The following is a 22,507-nucleotide window of genomic DNA, read 5'->3' as shown; positions in this document are numbered from 1 at the left end:
AGCCTGCAAACTTTTATTAGCCTCGGGGAGTGGGGGTGGGGGCTGGCGAGGGCCGGGTGGCGGTGACGAAAGGGCAGCGCGCGGGTGACAGCGCTGGCCTCTTCCTCTCCCTCGGCCGCGGTGCCCGGGTCGGGCTGAAGGGGGAGGAACCTGAGCTCGGTGCGAGCGGAGCCTCTCCGAGCTGCCCCGGCTTGCAGTGCTCCGCTTTCCGGGCGCGGAATTCTGGCTTCTCCACTCCCGGCGCCCCAAGTCCCCCCTCCGTGCTCTCCCAGGGGGCCGCCCAAACACCCGTCATTTTCCCTTTTTTTTTCTTCTTTTTCTTTTTTCTTTTTTCTTTTTTACGGTGAACACCGAGCCGGGTCTGAATGCTCCTCGACCGAATACTTCCACTCCACCCTAGTGCGCCCGAGCGCGATCAGGGTTTCTGTCGAGGCTCCAGTGCGTCTCCTTTCTGGAGGGCGCGCAGGGATGTGTGGTGTGTGTGTGTGTGTGTGTGTGTGCGCGCGTGTGCGCGCGCGCTCAGAGAGAGAGAGAGAGAGAGAGCGTGTGTGTGTGAGTGTACACACGCAGGGGGCTGACAGCCTGCAACTTGGAGACTTCGGCCAGGGCTGGCGTTATCTGGTAGAAGTGGGCGTGTCGGAGAAAGAACTCAACAGGTCTGGACACATTTCTTTTACCCTTGCACTTTTTTTCTCCCCCAGGAGAGGGTTTGTTCTTCAGTGCTTGGCATCATTGCGCGCCTGACGCTTCTAAGTGGCCCCTTTTAAAAAAGACCTTCTCTAGCCGGAATCCTTCTGTGGTCAAGCGCTAGTTTGACGTTTGGGGCTGCAGGCTTGGTAACTGCCTCCTTGTAATACCACTTAAGACCCCTTGCCACGGTTCATTAAGGCCGGTGAATGTGACAGTTACTTGCAATTTAAACTGGGGGATAAAGTGGTTTGAGGGATTGTTTCGTTTTTTTTGAAGTATTGTTTTGGTTTCGAGTTGGAAGGCAGCTGTCAAAGCCGCGTGGAAATTCATTAGGCTCCATTTGATACCTTGTGTTTACAGATCCTTATCCGAGAAACACCGCGGAGGGGCGGGGAGATGAGCAGTTTACCCTCAAGATGTGTAGGGGCAGGTCCCCAGCCCCGTCTCCACCTTCATCACACTGCACTTCCCGTGAGGGCCATTGAAGTTTATGCTTAAGGTCTCTCCGCACAGCAGAAGTTTCCTTCCATTGCATAGGATCTGTCATGTCCCAGATCTGCTTATCAAAGTCTTGGGCTGCCTCTTAATAACATCGTGATAAGAAACAATATACTAGCAACCCAAGACTCTGGAGAACAGCCTCCGAATTGGGATTGGTGAAGGTTTAGAACACGAGAAAATTATTCTGAGCATTTCATTGGGTATTATTTTATTTGCGTTTATATGAACGTGATTTCACAGTTGCTTTTTCTGTTTCAGTACCTCTTTATATGGAAAGGGAAAAATCTTAATTTAGGGATAAAATAGTGTTTCCTACTGAAGGTCTTAAGCAATTTTGAAAAAAAGCTTCATTAGGAGTCTATTGTTTTGTAAAGGTTGAGGGAGTTATATTTGTTTTTAAGTAAGCTAAACTTGTAGCGAGAAGCTGCTGCACTTTCTTTTGCTTTTTAAAATCCAAATTTTAGTTGGCCTGTATAGAACATATTTCATTTCCTGTGTCCAAAATTTGAAGAAGGCAGGCACTTTGAAACAGACACATTTAGTAAGAAATATGGGTTAAATATACGTGTCCTTTTTATGGTATTGGAAGATGAGCAGATCATCGTTTATTTTTTTTAAAAAATGTGCGTGGTTCATCATAGATTGTACTGAAAGGTTTGGATGTGTGACTAGCAGGTAGGAGGCCAGTTTGGGAGCGATTTGAGAGAGAATTCTAAAATAGTAATTAGCAAATGTTATGTGTATGGGTTCTCAGAAAAGCAAACAGCCTTGACTGATTGAAAGGAAGTAGGAATTTTAATGATCGTACTCTTTTTAAATTAAATACTTTGACATCAGTTTGAACCTTTAGGATAATCAGATGTAATGAGTTATAATGTCTGTGATTAACAAAGTTACAGTTCTGTGAGTGGCAGGATGAATAGCCAAGCTTAGTTTGATACAATTTTGCCCTCCGCTGTGCAATTGAATTGCATTGTGCTTTTAAATGTGCCACAGTGAATGGGGGCAGGGGATGCGGATTTTTTTATTCTGGAAGACAGAAGCTACTTTAAACAAGGAATTAAGAGTCAGAGTTAACTAAAAGGTTCATTTAACTGGCTCTTACTAATCAGATCACTGAGATAATGTGACTTTATAGCTTATTATGTCTCCCCCACCTTTCTTTTTTTTTTTTCTTTTTTCCCCCTGGTAGCTGGTGATATTCTCTGATGGACTCCAAGGAATCATTAAGCCCCCCCAGTAAAGAAGAAATCTCTAGCAGTGTGCTTGGTCGGGAGAGGGGAAATGTGATGGACTTCTATAAAACCCTAAGGGGAGGAGCTTCTGTGAAGGTTTCTGCATCTTCACCGTCACTGGCTGCTGTTGCTCAGTCAGACTCCAAGCAGCAAAGACTTTTGGTGGATTTTCCAAAAGGCTCAGGAAGCAATGCACAGCAGCCGGATCTGTCCAAGGCAGTTTCGCTCTCAATGGGACTGTATATGGGAGAGACAGAAACAAAAGTAATGGGAAATGAGCTGGGATTCCCACAGCAGGGCCAAATCAGCCTTTCCTCTGGGGAAACAGACTTTCAGCTTCTGGAAGAAAGCATCGCAAACCTCAATAGGTCGACCAGTGTTCCCGAGAACCCCAAGAGCTCAGCAACCGTTGCTGTTGCTGCTGCCCCCACAGAGAAGGAGTTTCCAAAAACACTCTCTGATGTCTCTTCAGAACAGCAAAATTTGAAGGGCCAGACTGGCACCAACGGGGGCAATGTGAAGTTGTATACCACAGACCAAAGCACCTTTGACATTTGGAGGAAAAAACTCCAGGATTTGGAATTTTCTTCTGGGTCCCCAGATAAAGAGACAAGTGAGAGTCCTTGGAGATCAGACCTCTTGATAGATGAAAACTGTTTGCTTTCTCCTTTGGCAGGAGAGGATGATCCATTCCTTTTGGAAGGAAACTCGAATGAGGACTGTAAGCCTCTTGTTTTACCGGACACTAAACCTAAAATTAAGGATAATGGAGATCTGATCGTATCAAGCCCCAACAGTGTGTCACTGCCCCAAGTGAAAACAGAAAAAGAAGATTTCATTGAACTCTGCACCCCTGGGGTAATTAAGCAGGAGAAACTGGGCCCAGTTTATTGTCAGGCAAGCTTTTCTGGGGCAAATATAATTGGTAATAAAATGTCTGCCATTTCTGTTCATGGCGTGAGTACCTCTGGGGGCCAGATGTACCACTATGACATGAATACAGCATCCCTTTCGCAACAACAGGATCAGAAGCCTATTTTCAATGTCATTCCACCAATTACTGTTGGTTCAGAAAATTGGAATAGGTGTCAAGCATCTGGAGATGACAACTTGGCTTCCTTGGGGACTTTGAACTTCCCTGGCCGATCGGTGTTTTCTAATGGCTATTCAAGGTAAGCCAGATGGTTTTCTGTCTCTTCGGAATGGACGTAAGATGGATGGATAGACTTCAGTATTCAACAGTTTGTGTTTGTCTTCCAACGACTCCTGTGCTTTTTTCGTGTGACTAAATTTTAAGTGGTCCTTTGAAAGTAGGTGGTCTTTCAATCATGCCTAAGTGATGTATCTGTATGTACACCTTTTCTTTGAAGTAATGGCATTCAGTATCCCACTGGCCGGTAGTGGAAGATTTTATTTAAAAAATTCTAAATAATTTTGCTCATTAACAGGTATCTTAAGTAAAAATTACATAAACTTAAGAGGGCTTTCATATGTAATATTTGTGTGTGCTTTCAAGTACGCTGTTATGTTAGAGTAAAATGTACCCTTGATATTTCACAAAATCAAAAGTTGTGCTCTGGGTTTGTACACTTGTAAAATAGTAGCTTGAGGAGATCGAAGGGTTAAAATTAGAAGATTTAACAATGAGCCTTTTCTCCAGACTGAAGCTTCTGTGGAAGAATTTGAGTTTGGACATTGCTAAAGCAGTGAGCAGTGTACCTGACCATAGCCCTAGGGGTGGGACTGCTGTTCAGCCTTTTTAAGAAAGGAATTGGTGCCAAAATGGTGCAAAACAAAACCTCCCTTTCCAGAGAGTTCCTCCAAGTTCTCAAAGAGACACCTGATGGCTTCAATTCTCAGCTGTCATTTGATTTGTTCCCCTTTTTTCCTCAGACATTTATAAGTATACTGACATTTCCTTTTGACCTCAAAAAGGTCTCTTAAAATGAAATTATCAGGAAGACGTTCTAAACTGAGATGGATCTATTGATAGGGGTTAAGGTCTCTATCCTGTATCCCTGTCCCCAATTCAGATTGTATGTCACATTTTAGGTGTGAAGGAAATATAAGAATGTGATTGTAGAGACACGGGATTGATTAATCAGTGGTGTGTTTTGTTTTGTTTTGTTTGAAAGGCAGAGTAGACAGTGATTTACTTGGACATGAGCCTTTCAAGGTTATTTGTTTTGTTTTTTGTTTTTTTAATGTTGGTGGTTTTCTTTGTTCCTAATTAGTCATTGAAAATTTTATTTAAAACTCTCTTTAAAACACTTTTTCTGTTAAAGATCTATCTTAACAATGGTGTTTGTCTCTTTTCTATCCTCCTGATGGAGGAAGGTTTTCTTGTTGGGGAAAAAATTCAGACCTAGATTTAGGCTATGTTCTATTCCTTTAAGAGGCTCACTTGGTTCTTGTATGCCTTCATGTAAACTGCCTACTAATCTATTATGTAAATAATCTTTCCTTTAGAATACCACTTCAACTTTTTGTTGTCATTCTGAATGGAAGGCTTAACAGGTTTTCAGTAAGGAAATTTGAGATATTTCTTAATGCGTTAGTTGTGTCTAAATGTTAAAAGACATGCTGTGTTTTAAATTTTTCAGTATCAAAATTTTGGCAATGTAATTAATGATTCGGGGTGCTTGGTTGTCTTAAAGCGTGCTGTTGATTTGACTAAGTTATCTGTAGGAAACTATTAGACTGAATTATAAAATGTAATTGTACAAAGAAGCATAATATATCTTAGGAAACTCATGGGGATTATTAATGCATTTTGTTCTAGCAATTACCACAGTACTGTTTTCATTTTTCTTACTGTAAAAAAACATAGAACAAGACTTACCGATTTTTTCATTGATAGTGAATTTTCATTAAGCCTTGTAAACTCTGGTGTCTGGAAGCATACGTCTTAGATGAACATAGGTGACTTTAAATCATTAAATATCATTTTAATGCCTTTTATAGGAATTTATGACATGTAAAGTGCCTTCACTTATTTTTAATTTGAGCCTCATGACAATCTTATGGCGATTAGCAAAGGAGTGATGATGTGGTTCTTTTGAGATTCTTTAATAACCATTGAAATGATTATTTTTATGCTGGTGTGTGATTTGTAATTATAATCAGTAGTTTGTGTCCTAATGAAAAGGTGTAATATACAGGATAATTGGCTAACATTGGAAAACTTTATACCTTACGGCATTAACTTAACACGGGGAACTGTGATTACCCAGAACAAAGCTTCTTCCAAGTAAATTCAAACAATGTTTCTTTTCTCACCATCACTGAATTAGTCTATTGTTTGCAAACAACAGCCCTGATATAACTAAAATTGGTTGCTTTCTCTCCTCTATATGTTACATGGTTCTGGCCAAACTGTGAGCAGTGACCCAAGTGATGAACAGGTTGAGATCACAACTGTAGTAAATCCTGACTTTCTGACTTTAGGTATAAAAATGCTGTATGCCACTGATAACTTGACTTGCATTCCTTTTTTAATTAAAAAAAAAAAAAAAAAAAGAAAGCATAAATTGACTTTTTAAGATGTCACTTAAAATTGCTTTTTCTCAAAATGCTTTAAAAAATGTTTTATACTCTGTTTTTCCAGGGGCGGTCACTCCTAATGTGTCAACATAGTTTAATATCCAGTTCACATTTGTTTGTAAAATTATGACTATCCTGACTGAGCGTAGTCAATCAAGTATTTTCTTTTTAAGAATTACGTTCCTTCAATGATAGTGGAACAGGAGAAAACCTAGTGACATTCAAAGATACTCTTTAAGTAAAACAAACTAGCCATACTAACTGAAATCGCTTCTTACGTACTGAAATTAGACAAACTGAGCATACACTTGTAATGCTGATGAAAACACATTTCTGCATAATTTGATTTTCAGCATTGTTTCACTTACACATTAATGGTGAAACTTCTGAAGAGAGGCAGGGGAGTGAATGGTTATAGGTGGAATTAGAGTTTTTATTGGGATTATGTTGAAACTTGAGTGTTAAAAAGTTGACCGTTTTTTTGAGGGTTAAGATGATTGAAGAGAGAGAATGATGGAGGATTAATTTGTAAACTCAGGCTTAGGGACAATTTAGGGCTCTAATTTACAAAGCTCTGAAAATGTATGTAGATTGTAACATCTCTTTTAATTGCATCTGCGTCCAGTTGTATTTACATAATAATATTGAAGATCTGTGCACAGGTTGAGTGAAGCAAATTCTGCCCCTTTCTCTTTTTTTCCTATGAACGCCGTGCTGCATGTTTTCTGAGAGAAGGGACATAAGGAAGAGATTTTGTTTTGGTTACGATTTACTCCTTTTTTAATGGATACTTGGTTTACTTCCTATCTTCTGTTTTTCCTCTCCTTATGAAAGTTCTGGCAGTGAGCATTTCATGGTCTTTTTTGGGTTTAATATTTCCAATATTTACTCATAGAATTTGATTCCTGTACGTTAAAGGAGATTTGCTTTAGGTGTTAACATATTTATTTTTAGCTTTATGATAAATATCTTTTTCTTTTTTTTTTTTTTTTAACGCTGTACTTTGTTATGGCTGTCTTAGTAAAAGAAAAAGATAAAACACACTGTGTATTCAGGTGTGTCAGTTTAATGTGGAAGGCCTCAGATACAGAAATGTGTGATTAGCATGTGGTGAGGTTTTATTGAAATAACTTCTTATGATGTTTCTTCAGCCATTCCATTATATTTGTACAGTTGCTGACATAATTTGTATTGTGATGCTGTTTTGGTTTTGTCTATGGCTGTAACAGATATTTGAGTCAAACACCTTGAAATATATCATTGAATGTTTATACATTTTATGAAAAACTTCCTCTAAAACATACCTTGCATAAATGTAGGTTAAGTGCAAATTGTATTAAAAATGAAATTCGTATGTGGGTGGAGATTACTGTAGGGGCCTTTTGAGATTTTAGTGGAGAGATTGGATCAAAAGGGTTTATTTTAGTATGAGTACCTAATGTGAAAGAGCATCTGCATTAATTGGTTGGTTATATAAGTCTTAATCCACTCTGGCCTGCAGGTGATTGAAGTAGCCTAGTTGTTAGGAAATAGTAATTTACATTAGATTTACCGTAAGTCTGGGGCATATTTCTTAAAACATATTTTTTCTCACTTTAAAAGATTACCCCTAATTTATTTTAATTAGCACCCTGGTAATTGTATAACGTAGTATTTACAGGTATTTGGCAAATTAATGGACACCTGCTTCCATATTTTTCTGAGTCCTGTAAAACATATATTGGTGAAGTGTGTTGCATAAGAGTTTTCAAGAAGTATTTTGTTGAACTAAACTGTAAATGAAAAAATACAAATTCCTGATTATTGAATCTTACAGAAGAGTTTAAAAGCCCCTGCTTTCCTTGTCTCTGTAGTTTCAGAGATCCAACTGCTCTTTTCTTCTGGTTTATTCATTTAAAGAAAGAAAAGGTCCATTTTCCCTTTGAATTGTGTGTGATCATTTCTATGCTGAACTGGATTAGAATGTGACTTTTAATGGTGATTTTTACCTTCATTTCACACATTAAGGTGTATATTTTAGAAAATATACGCTGTTGACTTTATTCCTAACTCTCCTCACAAATGTCCCTTGAATGCAGGATTTCCCATGGAGTTTGTGAATTAATGGGGTTGGGGGTGGGGTGGGGAGGGCAGGAGAGGGAGGATCAGAAGAAGTGTGGAATGTGGAAGCTAAGTTTAGAAGTATCAGGAACGATTTTGAAAACCAGAAGTTTGGATCAATTGTCATGAAATTCAGAGGACTAAAAAAGAGAAATCTGGGGTTGTGTTTATGTACAAGGGAGGGCACTAATCAGAATTACAATTTAGCTTCTTTTATTTGAGGTAGAACTCTGGAGCCAAGTATAGCAATATAGCCCTAACTCTTTAAGGGTTACTTTGTTGTCTTTTGCTGTGCTTTATTACCAAAAAAAAAAAAAAAAAAAAAAAAAAGTATGGAGTAGACATTTTAGTTCCATTTACATTATTCCAGCTAAGATCAAGTCCATATTTGTCCCGTTTTTATTTAATCTCTTTAATCAATGAAAATCTAGTTACTACAATAGAGTTGAAATAATGATGATCTTAGGTTGATGAAACCACTTTGTATTTACTAGTACACTTTTACATTCACTGTCATCTGATAAGGGATGCAACCCTTTGTTTTAGTAATGTACTTTCAGGGGCTGTGTGTTTTTCTGCTGGAATATTGAGGAAATTAAATTCTTATTCAACAGTACATAGATAGAATAAATTATGGGGTTTTGCAATTGCTAGATAGTCATTTTAACTATTTATATTGCAAATATAGTCCTTAAAGCTAATTATTTTGAATGGAAGTGTGTCATCCCCTAATTTTATTTCTTGGCTAATTTAAATATTAATATGTTATCTTGGTAGAGCTGCATGTTTTAAACATACTTTTCCAGAGTAACTCAAATATTAATTTTTAGTGCTTTCAAATACTTTTTGAGCCAGTTTCAAAATATTATAAGATTGATAGTGTTTAATAATGCAGTAAACTTAGGCAAAGTACCTCTTTATTTTAGAGTTCTTTTAAAAGTTCATGGTATAAGGCACCAAATATATACACACACATGTATGTATATATGGTAAGAGAAAGGTTTAATGATGATTAGTTGCAGATGTTTATTTAGCACTATTGTCTTACATGAAGTTTTATTTTTTAAGTTTATTTATTTTGAAAGAGAGCAAGAGAGTAGAGGCGGGGCAGAGAGAGAGAGGGAGAGGAAAAATCTCAAGCAGGCTCTGCGCTATTAGGGGTTCAAACTAATGAACTGTGAGATGATGACCAGAGCCTAAATCAAGAATCAGATGCTTACCAGACTGAGCAACCCAGGTGCCCCAGGAAATTTTATTTTTATAATTAACGTTTTGGCATTCAACTTGAGTATGCCATATTTATAACATACAGTTTGTTGCAATAAATGTTACCTTTTGTCCCTTTTTATAATAAATAGAGCCTCTATTCTAGTTGTTTTCATAATTATCCATAGTATTTAACTGGCTATTCTGAAAACATATTCGATAGCCAACTTTTTAAAGCTGTTGTGAAATGGCATCTAGTTCATGATTTGTTATTTCATGCTATTGGGGCAATGCAGTGACTTGTGACCTTGTGGTCATCACATGTCGAACATTAAAGCTCTACCAGTTTGTTATGGACAGACTTTGTTATTGTTGTTTTCATGTTCTGTTGTTTTGTTTTGTAATTATTGGGGATTAGGGCTTCTTTAATTTTAAGATGACTTAAATTGCAATTTTGTGGCTTAAAAAAAAACCACTCAAATTCCTTTCAATTTGATTGCATTATTTAGTGATAGAAATCATGGAAAAGAACTAGACTCAGAATGAGAAGACTTGAATTCTGAGGCTGAGCAGAGCCAGTCTTTGACCTCTAGTGATTAGATATTGTGGAGTCAAAGTACTTTCCCTATAATTATATATGAATTATTTTCATAACATGCGTGTGTGTGTTTCTGTTTCTAAAATTCTACATTCCTCTTAACCGATCACCGTGGGTAGGGAATAGTGCACTAAATTTGGTCATTTGACTTTGTGTTCACTGTCATGTACAAGATGAAAAATGGACCTGGATTTGGTATTTTTGTAAGAAATAATGTCGGTGGTGGTGGAGAGAAAATACTGTGTCAGTACTGTTGTCGGTAGTGCTAGAGAGGTGGGGCTCTTGAGTTCTCCGAGCTTGTTTTATGTGTTGGGTACAGTGATTTTAGATTAGAGCTTAAAGGCTCTTGAGAGCTCATCTGCTCCCACACTCTTTTTTCTCCAGATGAGGAAATGAGACCCATAGGAAATGTCTAAAGACACATCGCAGAAATAGTTGTGTTGCTGGGAGGACTATCCTAATTCTCAGTTGTCTGAGTTCCCTCGCAGGCTTCTCTTAACATCCGGTCTCTAGTTCGAGAGATGTGACACTTAATACAGATTAGCCAGGTGTTTTATAAGAGTTGCTGTGAATCACCTAGCTCGGCTTTGAAAAAATGTACACTATCCATATTCTTAACTATTTTTTAACTCTCTTCTCAGCCATCGGTGATGAGCATGGATGATGTGGCAGCACCATGCTAAGGGCTTCATATACGTTCATCTCATTTAAACCTCTGAGCAACCCGTGGAAGTTTGTAATTGTAGTTTCTGTATTAAATTACTGATTGTGCCATTGTCTATGTAGCGTGGAAGACCGGTGTTATTAACTTAATTTTACAAGTGGGAAAATGAGACATTGAGAGAGAAAAGAATAGTCAGAAAAACTTAATACTCATCTGAAGGGGAATGTTTAATACTGTGTAAGAAACTTCCCATGGGTCTTTAAGAGTTTTTATTTGTCATCTGTGACTCTTTAAACAATATATATATAGGAGAAATGGGATCAAGCCTCTGCTCTCCTGTACGTATTTGTGTAGTCATTTACAGCTTTCTGTCACAGTTTCAGCTTCTGTAAAACAGTAAGAACACCCAGCATTTTTGCCTGACAGGATTTGTGCGTGGATGTTTACTTTGAAAATTAAAAAGTACTATAAAAATTCAAGGGAGAATTTTTAAAGCTCTGCCAAGTCTCCTGAGCTCAAACCAGCATGACCCTCATTGGCTAAGTACATGAGGACATCTGTGCCTGTGTTGGTATTTCCTATTCATCAGGCTCTAAGACTTTTACAGTGTCTACTGTGTGAGATCCTTAAAGGGTCATGGATCCCAATTTCATAAGGACTACTGTATTTAAAGCTTTCAAGGGCCAAGATAATTGTATTTACATAATTATTATTTTTAGTTTTAATTTTGTTGTTTTTTTTTGTTAGCTTGTCAGTGCATTTTGTTAATTAGATAGGTCATTTAAATTGAATAGCATATTGATAACCTCAGCGACATTGTTAGGTTTTTATTAATAAATGGTAGAATGCCCCCTTGATATTTTATTGTCTGGTATTCTTGTAAAATCAAGCATGTGAAAACTCATTAAAATTTCATTAAGAAACTTTAATTTTCCTGAAAATGAGAATGAAGTTATTAGCATTATTTTTTTCACATTTATTTAGCAAAAGCTGTGTGAAAACAGTTTCTGACTATATTGAATACCAGAATTTATCCTAAGTGCGTAAATTTGGATTATGTAACTCACTTGACTACAGTTAATAACTCTTTATTGATCAAGTGGTAAAACAAACAAACAAATTTGATGGATTAAACCAAAGTTATAATTAACTTTTTTTATATCACAAAGAACCAAGTACAGAGACAAGTTAAATGGCAGTTTGAAATGGTAAACATACCAGTGTAAAATATAACTTAAGTTCATAGGCAGCTTTTTTTAAGGGAAACATTAAAAAATTTAATTAGAACTTTATGTGGAATTTGTCATTTGGAATCCAGCTGAGTTGTGTTAAGGACAAAGTGTGACTATAAAATAGATTGATTTTTTTTTTTGTTAACAGAAAACCAAAATGAATGTTGTATTTGTAAGCTTCTGTCTTTGAAGAGCGTATGTATTATTCCCCTTTTGAAATTGCCTTCAGACCCACCTTGTAAGCCATAAAGGAAAACTGGACTCATTACACTATGGTAATGCCTGAATGTTCTTTCTTAATCAGAAGTGGTATTTATTCATTAACTTGATCATTTACCTTTTACCTTATTTACGTGATTCCAAACGATTTCAGTATTTCCAGAAATTTAGAAATTTAATCTTTTCTCACATTATAACATTTGTTTTCATTGAGGTTATTTAAAAGAACCCATGTAGGTATTTCTATAGATGTTTAAATGTGTCTCAAATATCCCTGGAATAAATGCCTAGCTTCCCAAATGACCAGTCTGAAGTGGATGGTGCTCTGTGGTTAAGGTGTTTTGTTTTCTTTACAGTTAAGATTTGTTTTCTTTAAGCTATTCAAGAGCCTTCTATATTCTCTTCTGTTCTATTCTAACAGCTTCTATGTTCTTTTCTTGACATAGTACAAAAAAAAAAAGATACTACTCACCTGTAAGCCTGATTTTTTCATATTTATGTTCAAATAAGGTACCTTTCTTTCCCTTGGAGTTGATGACAGGAAATATAAAATAAATGTAAGTTCCTACATGTAATTGCTCATCTCCCCAAAGGTTTAATTTCTCATTCTAGTCCTCAGTGTATCAAGGAATTAAGTACTTGACGATCATTATGGCACGAACAACTCCAAGTACACTACAGTTATTTATACCCATAAAAGAGTTCAACAGAGAGTTAAAGCTCCAATGTAAGATTCACATACTAATTTGCATATTATCTCTTATTCCTTATAATCTAAAAAGAAATGTCCTGCTTGGAGTCAAAGTACTTTAAAAAAATTTTTTTTTTAACTTTTATTCATTTTTGAGAGACCAAGAGAGACAGAGTGCAAGCAGGGGTGGGAAAGAGAGAGAGGGAGGCACAGGATCCAAAGCAGGTTTCAGGCTCTGAGCTGTCAGCACAGAGCCCGATGCGAAGCTCAAACTCAGGAACCATGAGATCATGACCTGAGCAGAAGGCAGATGCTTAACCAATTGAGCCACCCAGGTGCCCCATGAAGTGAAAGTACTTTAAAAAATTAAGTGAATTTTGGTTGTCACTATTTTCTAAATTTAACGGTGTTTGTTATTTACAAAATGCTAAGATTGGAATAGATCCCGGCCTTTGAATTTGTAAAGATCTATGCAGTGGAATTCATAATAGGGTATACCTTTTATAACCATCCTGTTACATTCTGTTTTCCTATTAGGTAAAAAAATATTTCTTACCACTAAGCAGTTACTAAGGTTTGGTGTCCATGAAGTTTATGGGTACTAGATTTTAAATAATTTATATATTTTAAAAAAATATTTCTTACCACTAAGCAGTTACTAAGGTTTGGTGTCCATGAAGTTTATGGGTACTAGATTTTAAATAATTTATATATTTTAAAAAAATATTTCTTACCACTAAGCAGTTACTAAGGTTTGGTGTCCATGAAGTTTATGGGTACTAGATTTTAAATATAAGTACTCTTAAAGGGAAGGTAAGAAAAGTAGGTGAAACAATCTCTAATTTCATACATGAGGCATGAGTGACCCTTTAATTGGTAGTGTCATTTAACAGAACTGTATACACAGTGCTTTGGAGCTACCACAGACATAGTTAAATGAGAAAACAGTAAATGAAGGTGGAGGAAAAGTTAGAATTCAGAAACCCATGGAAAAAGAAAATGAAAGTTCTCCATCCCACTTCCAGCATCCGGTTAAATTTCTGGGCCCGGGTGTCTCTGTATGAGCACTGGGAAATCCTAAATAAGCAGCCTAGCCACATGGTGTTAAAAGGAGGAACTGCAAAGGCATGTTCTGGCAGAGGAGGTCTTGAAGATGAGCAGAGTGGGAGGTTTACTTACCTCTAAGATCCTTCCAGCTGACAAGCAGCAGCGAACATCTGTGCATGTGGACATTTATTTTGGTCATTTATCACATTCATACCCTTGCTTTATTTAAGTCTCCACTTAAATGTCTACTCCATAGGACACCACCTGACTGCTCTATCTGAAATAGTAGCATCTTTCACACACAGTTTCCTTCCCTTCCATATGAGACGGATCGTGTCTTGTCCACTCACCTGCTAGAATGTAAGCTCCAGGAGAGCAGTGATAATGTCTGTCTTGCTTACTCCTGTATCCCAGCAAATAGAAGAGTGTCTAGCACATAGTAAGTCCTCAGCAAATACGTGTTGAATATATAAATAAACAAAATTGACACATATACCAAGATGATGTGTGGTGATGGAATGCACCTCTGTCTTTGCAGAGAAAAGGAAGTATCAGCAGACAGTGAGTATCACTAAAAGGAATTGTACAGGTTATCCCCTCCAAAGAGGAAATTGGTTTTAAGATGGACATGTGTTTTTGTATACACAGAGTCAGAGTACATTAAGCAAATGTGTTTTTAATTGTTGACATCCTATAAATTTGTTTTATGACTTTGAAATGCACTGCTTTTCATAGTTTCTTAAAACTCTGGTACATTTACAATTGAACAATTTAGGGTAGCCAAAGCTTGGCAATAAAGTTTGAGGCTTAGTTTTGTTTTATTTATCTTGTTCAAGATTGTAACCTTTAAATTTTTTTTAATGTTTATTTTATTTACTTTGGGGAGAGAGAGAGACAGACAGACAGACAGAATCCAAAGCAGGCTCCAGGCTCTGAGCTGTCAGCACAGAGCCCGACTTGGGGCTCGAACTCATGAGCCCTGAGATCATGACCTGAGCTGAAGTCGGAACCTTAACCGACTGAGCCACCCAGGTACCCCCAAGATAGTAACCATTTATAGCAGAAGCTGTCCTCTTTATGTTTTTCAGTTGTATAAGAATTGGGATTATTCCAGCAGATATCTAGCATACACGTTTGTGTTGATCATCCAGAAAGTCAGGCAAGAAACTGATTTGCCCACTTTTCATGTAAGTGTGTGTAATTACTGACTACTCTGAAAGGTACTTTATTTTTGCTTGAATTCTAAATTCCATTTCTCCAGCGTATTTATGTTTTAGATTTGACTTATTGTGTGTATAGTTTTGACTTCTACCTGTAGTATATATTTCAGCCATTCAAAAGGTTAGTAAGATGAGTTAGTTATCCCTTCTAAGAGTTGTAGGAGAGTTCAGCCTAATATGGTCAAGACAGTCACAGGAAAGAGAAAATGCAAGGTAAGTACTATTAGCTAAAGCTGGAAAATCAGATGAGGTCATTTAAGAATGAACAGCTTCAGGGTTTAGGAAAAAAAGAGAGGAGGACCAAGGACAGGGCTCTGGAAGGCATCCAAAGAGAGCAGCCACAAAAGATAGTGAATGAATAGCTTGAGAATTAAGAGGCAGCAGGTTTAAATCTGGGTGGGGACTGAGTAGTTCTCGCTGTCAAGTCAGCTGTGGTACAGGAGAGAGAACAGAGTATCCTAAACGGGAGAAACTGTTGTTGAAGCCCATCTTGCAATTATGTAAACATTATGAGAAGTCAAAGAGAATCTGTGAAACCCTAAATGGAACAACAGAGCTGGTGATTAGTTTGTAATTTTCTTGTTTTAAAGAATAAACCCTATATTGGAGAGCCCAATCAGTTTCTGGAATTTAGATTAACATATTGAAGTGGATAATAAATATAATTCTGAGACCACAGAGACCCTAAGACTGGGTTGGGGTAAGACACGAAGGCGGGAAACGAGGAAGAAATTTAAGTTTGTTTTCCCCAAGAAGTCAGCACAACAGGGGCACCTGGGTGGGTGGCTCAGTCGGTTAATTTGTGGGATGGAGTCTGGCTTGGGATTCTCTCTCTCCCTCTCTCTTTGCCCCCCCTTCCCCGCCCAAATAAATAAACTTTGAAAAGCCAACACAACAGAACACAAATCTGGCCATCCCTTAGTTTGAACTGTTATCACCTCAATAGTCTCTTAGTTGCTTTCTTGTTCTTTCTTCTCCCTTCTCAATCGTTCTGCATCAGTACTGCCAGATTATTCCTACAACACTGCTTTCAGTATTATTCCCCTAAGCCAAAAATGTCTGTGGTTCTGTTGCTCATGGCCTAGTGGTTCTCCATGTTCTTTCCACTGCAACCCTTATGCCAATTGTGGTGCGTGGCAAGGAGCCACAAGAATACTCCAGAACCCTTGGAGGATTTGGGTTATGCACAGCTTCATACAACTCTGCTGTTCTGTCTTCTCCAGGAAAGCATATCTGAGCGTAAGTAAGTGAATTCACAGGGAGAGTCTGTGGACTGCTTCTTTTTAAATAGTTTTTATTTATTACCATTTGTGGGGTGCCTTGGTGGTACAGTTAAGCTTCTGACTCTTGATCTCTGTTCAGGTCATGGTCTCACAGTTTAAGTTTGGGCCCCCCATCGGGCTCTGCACCATCAGCACAGAGCCTGCTTGGGAGTCTGTCTCTCCTTCTCTCTGCCCCTCTCCCACTCGCTCACCTGCTCTTGCTCTCTTTCAAAATAAACTTTAAAAAGTCATTATTGTTTCTCCAAAAGCCCTTCCAAAATTTGTGAAAATGTGTTCATTAACTTGAGTAAAATTTTACCAAGAAAACACTGATGGATAAATAAACTTCTTCTATCACCTCTTTTTTCGTCTTTCTTCCTCCCATCCTGCCTGTGTCCCCTTATCTGGCACATTTCTGTGTAATCTTAGAAGCGTAAACACACACATGCAAGGTATTCTGGGTTGTTTGCTGGTAAATAAGTATGGAATCCTCACACACCGGTGTCTGCAGGTTACTGTGCTCACCCAGCAGTACACCCTGAACTTCCTTCCAGATCAGATATGGATCCTGTTCTATTTAATCGTTGTACAGTATTCCATGCAGGTTTAAAGATTTTTTGCCACTACAAACAGGACTCCAATAAACATCCTTTTCTGTGAATACTTAACGTGTAGCAACTTTGTTTCGAAGCATGGATTCCTACCAAGGTCTGGTTGCAGAGTCAGTGGTGTATATATTTCTTTCTTTTTTTTTTTTAACATTTATTTATTTTTGAGCCACGGGGAGACAGAGCATGAATGGGGAGGGTCAGAGAGAGGGAGACAAAGAATCCGAAGCAGGCTCCAGGCTCTGAGCTGTCAGCACAGAGCCTGACGCGGGGCTCGAACTCACAGACCATGAGATCATGACCTGAGCCGAAGTCGGATGCTGAACCGACTGAGCCACCCAGGTGCCCCCCGTATATATTTATCTCTAAATTGCTTTTCACAGGGATTACCGCAAAGCACAGTCTAAACTGGCAGCATTTATATATATATTTTTTTTACAATGAAAATACAAAAGTGATTACTAACATTTTTGCCACAAATCCTAAAATTGATCACAGCATACCAGTGTGCTGTATGATGGAACTGAGGATTGTTGTGGTCTGAAATTCAGAGTCCTTCTCTCTGCTTTTAACACTGTGTAGCCTTCTAGACCAGTTTAACCCCCACTTTCTACACTTTTATGTGCTGTGTGCTATATACTGCTCACCATACAGTTCTTTATACCTAACTCTGTGATTAGCACATAGTAGATGCACAATAAATATTAATACTGGTTTTTTGTATATTTTTTTTAAAAAATGTTTACTTTAGAGAGAGCACACATGTGCATGAGTTGGGGAGGGGCAGAGAGGGGGAGAGAGAGAATCTCAGGCAGGCTGTGTGCTGTCAGCACAGAGCCCCATGCTGGGCTTTATGTCACAAACCATGAGATCATGACCTGAGCTGAAATCAAGAGTTGTTGGCTGCTTAACTGACTGAACCACCTAGGCACCTCTTCTTGTATATTTTTTCTTGAACTCTTGTACTAGATCTGTTCATAAGGACAGGGATTACCACACCACTGGCACTTAAGATACTCAATTTAGGTTGGCTCTTTGAACAAAGAACTCCTACAGAAGAGGAAGCAAATAGCATGGCCTTGCCTTTAATCATATATTTTAGCCATTTAAGGGCAAATTGGAACTGTAAGAATCCTGTAGCAGCAATAAGAGCAGCCCTTGTGTTGAGCTGTTACAAGATGTGAGGCTCAATTCAAGTTGCAAAGGATGGAGCAGTACGCAAGGCTGTGTTGTCTCTGTCCTTGCAGACCTTCTGGTCTGTGGATGTTACATTTAAAGATTTGTAGGTTACATTAGAACAGTGGTAAGGGATTTCAGCTTCTTTCCAACAGAGGCTATGGAGTATTTATCCATATGTTCAATGCCTGCTCGGCCGGGCACTTGACAGAAAGCCCAGGGGCAGCCAGACCTTTGTTGCAAGGTGGTGAATGGACCAGGGTAACTGCTTGTGCATAGCAGACTTGTTTCCCAAACCGTTTCTGTACCTGTGTATAGAAGCAAAGGGGAATAGAGTGGTTAACGTTAGCATATTCCTTCTTAGGAAAAGGTGGCGATCCTACTCGCTATCCCACGTACAAACCACTAAGGAGTGTGTTCCTGTCCCTGTCACAGAATCCTAGAATTCTAACTGGAGCCAGTCTTGATATCCCATCCTTATTTTTCACCTGTGGAAACTAAGGCCTGGTACAATTCTTAAACGACAAGCTAGTATACTGGAAAAAGGAAAAAAAAATGAAAACCAAGACAACTTGAGCACCCTCATCTTTATTCGGGAAGGGGAGAAAGGGAATTCTGGGACCACCCCTCCCCCCTGCTCCTGGCTAAGCTCACTCTCCCCACCCTCTCTCAGGGGGGGCGGGGGGTGCTCCGAACGGGCAGAGGAGGTGAGAGAAGGGGGAGGGCCAGGGGTGCTCAGGTCAGGAAGGGGCAGCTAGCATGGTATCTGCATGCAGTGCCTGGGTGAGAGGCTGGGGGGTGCGCCCTGAGGGGCCCTGCGGGCAGATGACAGGTGTGCATGTGTGGATGGGGAAGTGCAGGGGTGCGGGGCTTCTGGAGGCTTTTCTCTCCTCTGACTTGGCTGTGGGTCAAAATTAGGAATGGCAGTCAGTGTGTGTGGGTATGAATCTGTTTAACAGTTCTGTGACCTTGAGCAAGTTCATAATCCTATAAATCCTTGTTTCCCTTACCTTTGAAATGAACACAGTGAAATAATGTATATAAACTGCTTTAGCACGGTGTCTGGCAGTTATAAAGCCTGCATGAAACGTTACTGTTACTTTTGGTGATAGGATGAGATAACTCCTTGTTGTCAAAGTTGATGCTCAAGAACTCTGTCCATGGTGCCATACCAGCCTATTCTTTTTTTTTTTTTTTTTAATGTTTATTTATTTTTTGAAGGAGAGAAAGAGTATGAGCGGAGGAGGGCAGAGAGAGAGAGGGGTACACAGAATCTAAAGCAGGCTTCAGGCTCTGAGCTGTCAGCACAGAGCCTGACATGGGGCTTGAACTCACGAGCCGTGAGATCACGACTTGAGCCAAGTTGGATGCTCAACTGACTGAGCCACCCAAGTGCCCCCATACCAACCTATTCTTAAGCTTTTTTTTTTTTTTTTTTTTTTTTCATTAACTGATAGTTCTTTAACTGGCTTCATCCATGTCTTTCACGCTAAGTAATTATGCTTATGTAATGGAGACTTTAACCTCTGGAACCATTATCAGATTTTTTTTTTTTTTTTTTTTGACCATAAGTTTGAGGAGGAACTGAAAAATGCGTACATGATTGATGTTTTGTTAAGAAGCCTCCTGAGTGCTTCCTGTCTGGCTTTCTCCCACTCCTGCCTGCCCCCGCATCCTTACCAGTGTTCCTGTTCTACTACTTGAGCCCCTTAGGACCTTGATTAAGGTAAATTGCAGTCAATGTCTGAAGAGGAGCAATCTTATTTTTTGACAAACTCTGGGGGTATTATGAGTTCATTGCTCCTATTTGATCTCTTTGTTTATCGTTGGCTTCTTCTTAAAGAGAACATTAGCTTTCTGAGAGTCCTATTACAATACACAGTTTCTACCTCTTCACAGAAGCACCTCAAAATTAGTTGTTTTTTTTTGTTTGTTTTTTTATGATTTAGTCTGAACTAAATCCCACCATGTAAAGGACTTTCTGGATGTAGATTTTCAAATACACAATTGTTCGTGTCCATATCTGAAGTTGCTACATGTGACTGAAGCGCCTTGCAAGTTCTTGAATTGATCAAGTCACATATTTCAACCTTATTTTGCAAATTTAAGTCATGTAATTAAGGATTCGTTGAACATCTCTCGTATTTTATTTTTTTATTTTATTTTTTTTTTTACTTTTTATTAAAAAAAATTTTTTTTCTCAAAATATGAAATTTATTGTCAAATTGGTTTCCATACAACACCCAGTGCTCATCCCAAAAGGTGCCCTCCTCAATACCCATCACCCACCCTTCCCTCCCTCCCACCCCCCATCAACCCTCAGTTCTCAGTTACATCTCTCGTATTTTAATATCAACAGGAGTTTCCATGTTGAGGCCCATCTTTTAGAAATAATTTTTTTTGTTCAACTTTCTCCATTTGTTCAAAGTGTTTGTTTGGTGGTTGTGTCAGGTAGTATTTGCTTTATAACAAACCACCCCCAAATTTAGGAGATTTAAATAATAACCGTTTAGTATGTGTCTTGAGTCTACAGGTCAGCTGGGCGGTTCTCCTGAACTGGCGAGGCTCACCTGATGTCAGCTAGGCCCAGTGTGTCTGTGGCAGCTGGCTGGTTGACCGTGGAGGTGAAGGCTGACAGCCACGTGTCATTTTTCAGCAGGCTCTCCAGAGCTTGTTCACAGTACAGCAACAAGAATCCAAAAGAACCAGCAGAAGCATGCAAAGCTTCTCAAGATGTAGGCTTGGAACAAGTCTTACTTCCACCAGGTTCCATTGGTCAAAGCAGGTCACATAACCAGTCTGCTTTCAGGAGATGGAGGGAGTGGCAAAGGCATGACTATTGGGAGGGCTTGGGGGGTGTCTTTTTTTTTTTTTTTTTTTTTTTTTTGGCCATCTGTCACCGTAGTTATAGGAATTGGGTGCATTTGAAATTCTGAACCTTTTAGTTGTTGATATTCTGATTGCTTATGAAACTTGCCTAGGGTGGCAAAGCAGAGTCAGTATGACCAAAAGGATAAAAGCTTGGAATTTAGAGACTAACTGGGGTTCAAATTCCAGCTCCGTCACTTATTTCTGTACAAGTTATTTAACCTCCCTGGTAAGCACTTCATAATGGTTGTTGAGCCTGAACCTCAGGTTCTTCATGTGTAATTTATTAAAAAGAAAGGGCTAGGCCTCTGCTAAGTATGTAAATAATTGCTTTTATTCATGCAAAATAGAAGAAATTGCTTTTATTCCTATTTCCCCCCCTCTAGTCAAGGTGCAAGACTCAGTCCCTTCCTTGGAATTAAAAGAAAGGAAAAGCGTGTTAGGAAAGAGGAGAAATTGACTAATAGTGGCCTCAAAATGAACTGACTCCTCGCTGGGTATTTTCCTGTAAGAAAAGAATGGCTGAGACCCATTTTATTAAGAAATAAAAAGGCCTGGGTCTCCTTGGGTAGGATTCACTATGTTTCATGGGATGAGAGTTGAAACATAAGATATAATCCAAATCTAGATTTTGTCCTTTTTTTTTTTTTTTAAGAATTCTAGCCCCTCCTAGACATACTAAGTGCCTTAACACTAGATTGGGGGTTTGTCACACCTAGAAATCACTTAATTTTCTCCATCCTCCTAGTAGGAAATGGAAAAGGTCACGTATAATACTCACACAAAGAGCCTCATATTCCAGAATGCAGGTAATCAGAAATGTTAACTGGAGTTCTCCTTGCCTCTCTCAGGAGAGGTCCTAGGTAAGTGTTCTCAAAGAACTGAGAACTGACTGAACCATCTCTGATGTTAGCTAATTGTGTGAACCCAAGCAAGTCAGTTGCTATTAGCCCCGTAGTTCCCTTTCATGTTGATAATTATACTCTATTCTCAGAAAGGTTGGGTACACTTTTTTGATAAATTATAAGATATTTTAGTATGGACAGTAAAAGTCTGTGGCTTAGAAGCCGTTAGTGGTTTTGGTTTTTTTTAAAAGATTATATTGGTTTTTATGGATTTCAATCTTTGTTGTTGTTTGTGTTTTTTGCGGCATTTTTTTGTTTTTGTTTTTGTTTCGATCAACGTTTCCCATTCCATTCCTTACAAAGATCATTTTCAACTGTAAAAAAAGGTGAACTTCGTCTTCTCCAAACATATTTGAAATGCAGGGATATTTTCCCAGAATGTGCAGTGCTAATTTCATGTTCCTACATGTTTGCAAAAACCAATAAAAATAGATCGTGCTGAGAAAGGAACTTTAGTTTAGAAGGATAGTTAATTGGAAAGGAGAAAAATTTGACAAGTAAAGTTCAGTGCTCAGAAGGAGGGGTCGTCAAAAGATGGCAGTAGAAGAGTGTTTCTCCCCAGTATCACCTGCTCATATGGCGGGTCAACAAAGGTATTACTGAGGACTTTCCACCTGTTGAGTGTGGCAGTCTGTGCTCGGGCTAGGAAAGAGAAATCATACGTTCTTCCTGATCTCAGAGGAGCTTGCATCTGGCTGGGGAGACATGGTGCCAGATCCATGAAGTAATTAAGAAACAGTTA

General features: G+C 38.7%; 1 protein-coding gene across 10 annotated transcripts in view; it reads left to right on the top strand.

The window, feature by feature from the left end:
• NR3C1 (nuclear receptor subfamily 3 group C member 1) overlaps positions 1-22,507 on the top strand; it is a 118,132-nt gene that overhangs the window by 2,235 nt on the left and 93,390 nt on the right. For 4 of the 10 annotated variants that reach the window (XM_042938226.1, XM_042938199.1, XM_042938245.1 and 1 more), the window contains exon 2: positions 2,384-3,598. In XM_042938226.1, the coding sequence (XP_042794160.1) occupies positions 2,400-3,598 (1,199 nt within the window). In that variant the 5' untranslated portion in view covers positions 2,384-2,399. The other 6 variants (XM_042938193.1, XM_042938187.1, XM_042938236.1 and 3 more) reach the window with 6 other exon arrangements.

This window comes from Panthera leo, chromosome A1 (genome assembly GCF_018350215.1).
Source record: "Panthera leo isolate Ple1 chromosome A1, P.leo_Ple1_pat1.1, whole genome shotgun sequence".
In the NCBI taxonomy this organism is placed as follows: domain Eukaryota; kingdom Metazoa; phylum Chordata; class Mammalia; order Carnivora; family Felidae; genus Panthera; species Panthera leo.
This window is presented reverse-complemented; position numbering and strand designations above follow the sequence as displayed.